General features: G+C 51.3%; 1 protein-coding gene across 7 annotated transcripts in view; it reads right to left on the reverse strand.

Annotated features, from left to right (window-relative positions):
• The window catches only part of VASH2 (vasohibin 2), a 41,021-nt gene extending 33,108 nt beyond the window's left edge, over window positions 1-7,913 (reverse strand). For 2 of the 7 annotated variants that reach the window (XR_001712432.3, XM_063792288.1), the window contains exon 1: window positions 6,680-7,053. Coding sequence is in view for 3 of the 7 variants with exons in the window: in XM_063792288.1 (XP_063648358.1) it covers window positions 6,680-6,955 (276 nt within the window). In the remaining 4 variants the exon portion in view is untranslated. Of the gene's footprint in view, window positions 1-6,679; window positions 7,169-7,766 lie in introns of those variants that run through there. The other 5 variants (XM_009441452.5, XR_010150543.1, XR_010150544.1 and 2 more) reach the window with 5 other exon arrangements.
• Between the last annotated feature and the right edge of the window lie 295 nt (window positions 7,914-8,208).

Consider the following 8,208-nt stretch of genomic DNA (forward strand, 5'->3'; position numbering starts at 1 on the left):
GGGAGCAGACGGCAGCTGGTCCTCAAAATAGCAACCTGATGGCGCCCAAGGGCTTTTAAAAACAGCTGCATGGTTACCTCAGCCTGGCTGTAAGAGTGCAGGAGCTGTGGCCACACTTCCTGCCCAATGGGAGGACAAACGTATACATTCCCCAAGTCCCAGCTGGGGGCAGGGCAGTGGCGGGGAGGCACAGAGACCGCAGAGGGAATGATGTCATAGGCTACAGCTCACTCTGATGTCTGGGAGAGCTGGCTGGGCTCAGCCTGGGGGGTCCACTTCCAACCAGCGCCTCGGGCTCGCAACGTTCCCACTGGCCATGGACTGTAAACCAGGTGGGCTTCCTGGAGTGTCATTAGGAGACACACACAACCAGGTCCAAAGCCCTGTTCTGCCACCTACTAGCTGTGGGCCCTGGTCAAGCTGCATGACCTCTCTAAGCCTCTGTTTTCTTCCTGATAAAATAGGAATAGTATCACCTACTTCCAACCTTCCAAGCTGGTTGTAAGCATTACATGACCTAATGCAAAAGTAGGCAACTTGGGGCTTGGCATATGGTGCTCATTAAGTGTAAGCTGTGTTGGCCAGGTGCCGTGGCTCACACCTGTAGTCCCAACACTTTGGGAGGCCAAGGTGAGTGGATCACTTGAGGTCGGGAGTTTGAGACCAGCCTGGCCAACAGGGCGAAACACCGTCTCTACTAAAAATACAAAAATCAGCTGGGCATGGTGGTAGGCGCCTGTAAACCCAGCTACTTGGCAGGCTGAGGCAGGAGAATTGCTTAAACCTGGGAGGCGGAGGTTGCAGTGATTGAGCCACTGCACTCCAGCGTGGGTGTCAGAGCAAGACTCCATCTCAAAAAAAAAAAAAAAAAGTGTAAGCTGTGTTATTATTCATCACCAATATATTGTCAGGGGTCTAGGCTGGGGAAACCTGAATGATCCCTACTTTCTGGAACTGGAAAACAGAAACAGCAGCAGCAGAGTCCCTGGACACTCAACTTGGGAGCTTCACATCATGAAGATACCTTCTTACCTTAATGGAGAGGATGAAAACGTTCACTGCTCCCTGGGGATGCATTGGTGACAATGAGTTAATATCCTTAATTCATTATGAGCTCATGCAAAGTGACAAGAAAAATCTTTAGGCCTCAGTGAAAATAAAAATGGCCCCCAAAGGTGGAAGCAACCCAAGTGTCCATTGACAGATGAATGAATAAACAAAATGTGGCGCACCACGGAATATACGATGGTATACAGTAGAACACGATTCAGCCTTTAAAAGGAAAGACGTTTTGACACATGCTATCACATGGATGAACCTTGATGACATTTTGCTAAATGAAGTAAGCCAATCACAAAAGGACAAATATTGAATAATTCCTCTTATATAAGGTTCCCAGAGTAGTCAAAGTCATAGAGACACAAAGTAGAATGGTGGTTGCCAGGGGCTGGGGAAAGAGGGAAATGGAAAGTTAGTGTGGAATGGATACAAGGTTTCAGTTAGGAAGATGAAAAACGTGTGGAGATGGATGGTGGTGATGGCTGCACAACAGTGTGAAGGTACTCAATGCCACAGAGTTGTACACTTAAAAACGGTGAAAATGGTAAACTGTATCATATATATATATATATATCCACAATTTTAAGAGCCATGAAAAGACAATTCACAAAAGAAGAAAAGCAAATAATAACCAAATACTTGAAAAAATTGTTTAAGTGCTCTAATAATATAAGAAATGCAAATTAAAGCCACTGCAAAATGTCATTTTTCACCTCTCCAATTAGCAAAAACATGCCGAAATACAGATACCCAATGCTGGTAAGGATGCTCTCCAACAGGATCGAGGCAAACATAAATTGGTGCAACCTTTTCAAGAAAAGCCCAGGGCATATCCCTTTTTTCTGTTCGTGACTGGGGTCTGCAGAGTCCCTCCTCATGCTATTTTCCTGCTAGATTTCATCAATTGCTGTACTACCTGAAACTCCAACTTTGACTTTCTGTAGCCCTTCCCCTCAAGGGTCTCACCACCTACTGCCTACGTTAGCCCCACAGCCGTGGCCAGGCTGATGAAGGCACAATCTAGAGGAAACAGATCGAAACCAACCTCTTCACACAGGCACTGTGCCTGTTTTCTAAGGGTGGGGGCCCCAGAAAACTTGAGGGCAAGGGGGCAGGAGGAGGGAGTGGTGTGGACAGAAAGATGGTGTTCAAGAGAAACAACAATGAAACAAACCACAGGCAAGGCTCTTGTGAGCAGCCTCTCTTCCACTCTGTTCTTGTGAAGCACAATTGACCTGTGGGAAGAACGCAAGGGAAGTGATACAGATGGACAGTTGTGTAACTGACACTGCCATGTGGGAGAGAAGGGAAAGACCAGGAAAGGAGCCAGAGAGGCAGCAAGAACCCCAGGCACTAGGAATCTTTAACAAGAGCAAGGGGAATTCGAAACCTTTTGTCATCCCTACTCTGAAAACACTATGCAGGCACCAGGCAGAAGAATCTTCTTTGGCAGCTTGGGAAGAGAAGCACAAAACAGCACCCATGAGCCCAGAATGAGCCCCAGGCTCCTGCAACAGAGGCAGCCAGGAATCTGTGAAGGGCCTGGGACAGAGGTGCAGGACAGACAGACAGACGAAAGGTTCTCAATCCACTGGGGAGGAAAGGAGCTGCCCGCAAGAGGTGGCAGCGGGCAGGGACAGCCCTTGACTGCAGCCAGGTCTCTAGTACCAAACACTCCCGTGTCTTCACTCAGGTGAAGCTCGGTCCTCTAAATGTGAATTATTTTCCAATTGGGAATCAACTCGAGAATAAGGCACAAGAAGTGAGGTCTGCAAGAAACCGACTGCTGTTTCTTGCTGAATCCATCCTGGTTTTCTGCCCCAAGGAGAGTCCAGTTCCAAGCTGTTAAGAAACAGGAGGATTGTCCTAGAATTTTCCTAGAATGCCCACTGTTTTCTTCTGGGCTGGCCACTCTCTCTGAGTCTCGCTTCCCATCTGCTATTATCCTCCAACTGACTCTTGCTGTTTCCTTAAAGTCTTTCTGAAAAATCCTGCCTTTGACCTGGTCAACTGCTAACTTCAGACTCAACAACCTCCAGGGCAGAGGCCTGCAGTCACAAATTTAGAAGGAGGATCTCAAAGCAGGGGAATCCCTGCAAGATGGGGACATCTGGACCTTCAGGCAGAAGTTACCATGGCTGCTAAGGGAATGTCCTGTAGTCAAATGAAGTGTCATTTAGTCCTCCATGCAGGCCCTTGAAAACCTCCCCCATCTACTTCTTTTGCTTCTTAGTCTACATTCAATGGCCAAAAATGGTTAATCCCCCTGAAGCCTGCCAAGCTTTTACCACTGCCGCCACCCTACCACCCTTCTTCTGTACAAATTCCTCAGTAAGATATTGATTTGGTTGATGGAGAAAAGGACTTGACCCCAGAGGAAAGAGTCTGCCATGCTGAGCACAGAAACAACCCTCTAATCCGAGAGGAGTGGCCCCTGGAAAAGGGAGCTTTTGAGGCTCTTCCCATGTTAAGGCCTAGGCAGGGGTCAGAGCTTGGGGAATGTCAGGACCAGGGGAGATACCATGATAGGATTGGGGATAGAGAACCAACCATTAAGATGCAATGTGAGAGAAATGTTAAGTTCTTTATATTTAGGGCCAAAAAGCTGACTGTCCACATTTGGGCTGGGGATTCCTGGCTTGGAAGCAGTTTTCACGTGACCTTCTAGTTACTATGAAAAGTACAATATGATGTGGCCACTGTGTAAAAAAGGGAAGACCAGCTGGGCGCAGTGGCTCACACTTGTAATCCCGGTACTTTGGGAGGCCGAGGTGGGCGGATCATGAGGTCATGAGTTCGAGACCAGCCTGACCAATATGGTGAAACTCCATCTTACTAAAAATACAAAAAATAGCTGGGCATGGTGACATGTGCCTGTAATCCCAGCTACTCAGGAGGCTGAGGCAGGAGAATTGCTTGAACCCAGGAGGCGGAGGTTGCAGTGAACCGAGATCGCACCACTGCACTCCAGCCTGGGTGACAGTGCAAGACTCCATCTCAAAAGAAAAGTTCACACTTTCTTAAGAACACAGCGTTCAGCTACTTTAATGGAAAAATCAGGTACAGGTCTCAGAAGTAGCAGTCTGTGTTCTAAACTGCTCAGACATGATTTAGAAGCCTGTGTTTCATATGTGCTTGCAAATGACTAATGACAAACTAGGAATTGTCTCAGAAGGAGGAGGGTGAGTTGGTCTGGGAGCTATGACATATAAGAAAGGGCAAAAGGCCAGATGCGGTGGCTCACACCTGTAATCCCACCACTTTGGGAAGCCAGTGAGGGAGAATCGCTCGAGCCTAGAAGTTTGAGACCAGTCTGGGCAACACGGTGAGAGCTTGTCTCTACAAAATTTTTTTTTAAGTTAGCCAGGTTGAGTGGTACGTGTCTGTAGTCCCAGCTACACTCAGGAGGCTGAGGTGGGAGGATTGCTTGAGCCTGGGAGGTTGAGGCTGCCGTGAGCCATGATCACACACTGCACTCCAGCCTGGGTGACAGAGGAAGGCCTTGTCTCCAAAATAAGAAAAAAGAAAAGAAAAAGGGCAAAAGGAGCTATCTGTGGACAAAGAAGGCCAAAGGAAGAAGCAGAAGCAGAATGATAGAAAAAGTCACAGTCCTGAGGGCTCATAGTCTAGCAGACCTCTAGCATCACACAGATCAGCATTAGTGACCTGGAGACTCACGGGTCATAACATCATGAGATTTTAGTGCTGGAAATAACTACAAAGTCTGGTCTATTCCCATTTTATAGATGAGAAAACTAAGGGCAGAGATTTTAAGTGAATGACCTCACTTAAGTGAGGCACAAGGCTAGAAGTCATACAACCAAGACTAGGATTCAGTTCCTTGATTTTTACTCCAAGTCCCTTCCATCCTAAGAGCACTCTCTCATAACATTCAAGGGTGCTGTGAGTAGCAAAGGAAGTTGACAGTGCTCTGCCCTGATTCAAAAGGCAAGAGGAACACAACAATCAGTGATGAAATGTGATTTGGGGGTGGGAGGGTGCTTCGAGGAGGATTTATGGTTGGTCTAAGAGCTTCCTAACAATCGACTCTGGCCAGGCCTAAGATCAGCTGCCCAGGGAAGCAGCAAGCTCCCCATTCCCAAGAGGTCTTCAGAAAGAGGAGGGGATTCTGTTGAGAGGTGGGAGACTGGTCTCTACAAACAGCAAAATTCCATGATTCCCACATAGAGAATGCACCCCCCCGCGCACCCGCATACATGGTTGGAGGAAGGATGAAAGCACAATTAGAGGCAGGGTTGGTACTGGTGCTACTAAGAAAGGCAGCATGGGACAGTAGGAACAGGCGTTTTTTTCCTTGTGGTCACTTTTCTTCCAAGTTTAAGGGCTCTCAGCTCCTCACTGGAGGAAAAATTCTCAAGTCAGAACTGCAAACCAGGAACAAAGGTTGTTCTCATATTCAAGAACTCAGCAAGGGTAATTATGGTTGACACTAAAGCAGGCAAGATTCTAGTTGGGCACAATGAAGATCTCCTTGACCAGCAGAGTAATAGAACACTGTAACTGACTGCAGCAGGAAGTTTAGAGGCTCTGTCACTTCTCCAAGGACACACACAGCTTTCTGGCCTGCAGGCTCAGATGCTCAGCTGTCACCAGGCTGGGGACTCAACCAGATGGCCTTCCGGGTCTCAAGTCTGGCATTCCTAGACCTGCCCAGGAATCTTCTCAGCCGTACCAGCGTCCCCAGGGTCCAGGGGAAACCATCCGCCACGCTATAACCCCGAGGCTCGGCAGCATTTCTCCCCAGTTTGCATTTTGATGTTTCATATAACGTATCTACTCCCACCAGGGGACATCTCCCTCCCTCAGTAAAGATATCCTTAGCCACCAAACCCAAATGGCTCACTGGCTTCTCTCCAAGGCAAAAAGAGAGTTTCACTCCTCAGCCTCTTTTTCTATCCAGTGAGACTAATTCATCATGTGTACTGGAAAGTCCCTTTTAAGTCTCAGCCAAAAGTCTTTCTTTTTTCTTGAAGCACAAATAAGCTGGGAAGAGAGAGAGAGAGTTCACCGTTTTGCAAGTTTCAGAGGTGAAAGTCACTGTCACACACACACACACACACACACACAAAAAACAAAGAAAAGAAAAAAATTGGCAAAAAGTCTGGAAATGATTCACACTGAGAAGTCTGACTGGTTGATTTCAAATTCATTCACAGCTTAATAAATCATTTGCTGGGGGAAGAGGGGAGCAGAGGAGGAGCAAGACACTCCAAAGAGAACAAGCAGGGTGGGATCCCTGGGGTCTGTGCATTCTTTGGCATCGCTGGTACCTGGTGGCTCTAGCTTTTGCTGAAGGAGGATGTATGTGGGGGTGAGTAAATAATAGAGTTTGGCTGGAGCTTCAAAGACACCTTGGCACAATCCAATTACACAGTCCCAGGATAGCAAGCCCGCTACCTCTCCCTTCCCCATTTCTTAGGCTTCCAATCTAAATATCTCAATTTAAAAAGGGCTGGCAGGAAGGAATGGGGAGAGGAAGGGAGTTTGTAGCAGGACTAGGAAAATGGAGATTGCCTGTGTTTGCTATGTATAGGCTGAAACGGTCCCATCGCTGCCTACCTACCCCCAGCCCCCCAACTCCGCCCTGGAAGCCACTGACCTTTGCCAAGAAGGCGGCGTTCCTGATGGCGCCCACCATTTCTCCCCCCTTAGGGTGCACCTTGGCCACGTGCATCCACATGCGCTCCCAGGTGTGGCTGTCGATGGGGAAGCCGCTCTTGTTAACGTGGAACAGCACCCCGCCGTCTTTGTCCTCCTCCTCTGAGCCCCCGCTGGTGGCGAGGCTCACGGGCCGCGCGTGGCTGCTTCGGGACCGGGTGCCTTTGGCGCCTTTGGGGTGGGGGCAGCGGTGAGTGTCGGCCGCGGAGCCGGTCATGGTGGGGCCTGGGCGGGGAGCGAGGTACTGGGGGCGCGCGGCGGCGGCGGCGGCGGCGGCAGCGGCGGCGGCGGGGGGCGTGTGCGCGCGGGCGCGGCGAGGGGATCAGCGCCCCGCGGGGGCGGCCTTCTCCATGCCTCTCGCTGCGGCAGGACTCACCAAGGGGGAGCGGCGGCGGGAGCTCCGCGGAGGCTCCCTGCTTACCGGCGGTGCCTGAAATCAGCGGAGACACAGCTGACACCACAGCTAAGTGGACGCACAGAGGAACCGAGTGAGGGGTCCCGGAGTGTCTCCACGACACTCCCCGCTCCCCCCTGCACGCTGACAGCCTCCCTGAGAATCGATGACGGGCTTCCAGCCCTGCGATTACCTAGAAAGGCAGCTCAAAATGTGCCACGAAGCTTCACACACACCTAAACCCCGGGGGTTGGGGATGGAGGGGCACAAGGAGCTTGGGGGATGCGGAGCGCAAGATGTGGGGAGAAGAAAGACAGCTTGTGTAGCATGAAGGAACAGGAGGTTCCCGCAAGGCTCCACACATTCCTGGGTCCTCAGATGTGGCCGAGAGAGGAGGGGAGCCACGAACGTGGCGGCACGTGAGCGCCCAGGGCTGGCGCGAGGGCGCTGCAGCAGCCTTGGCTTGCAAGGCGGCCCGCTTTCTTCCAGGAAGCCCTCCCGGACCCCGGCGGGGATCTAGTGGAAAGAGCTCCATCCGCCCCCTTTTCCCCGAGTTCCAGCGTCTATCACCGGGAGGGACTGGCTGCAGGCGGGCGGGGCGCAGGAAGGGCGCGCGGCAGCTCCAAGATCCTACCTCGGGACGGTTGGCTTCATGGCTGCAGAGCCTCTCCGGGCGGCGGGACAGCAGGGGCTGCTGCTGCTGCTGCTGCTGCTGGGCCTGGGGCTGGGGTTGGGGCTGCTGGGGCTTGCTGGGGCCGTCGCCTCATTCCATGTCCCATTCTCGAATGTTATTCTGTGACATATAACCAAGTCACCCGGGCAGCCGCCGATGTTCCGAATGCGTCTATTGGCCACCGCAACAAAGAGGGGCGGGTCCCGGGCTCGGGACTCTACAACCCCGGGCTCCGCGACGCTCTGATTGGCTCCAGGGGTTCTCTGGCGGGAGGGGACAGGAGTAGGGGGAGTCTGGCGGCCACGCGAAATCCGATCGTTGTGGTGTCCTGGGAGCCCCGCGGGCTGGAGCGTTTGGCCATGGGACTTAAGATCGAGTTTCCCCAGGGGTCGTGGCACTTCGA

The sequence above is a fragment of the Pan troglodytes genome, chromosome 1, assembly GCF_028858775.2.
Source record: "Pan troglodytes isolate AG18354 chromosome 1, NHGRI_mPanTro3-v2.0_pri, whole genome shotgun sequence".
In the NCBI taxonomy this organism is placed as follows: domain Eukaryota; kingdom Metazoa; phylum Chordata; class Mammalia; order Primates; family Hominidae; genus Pan; species Pan troglodytes.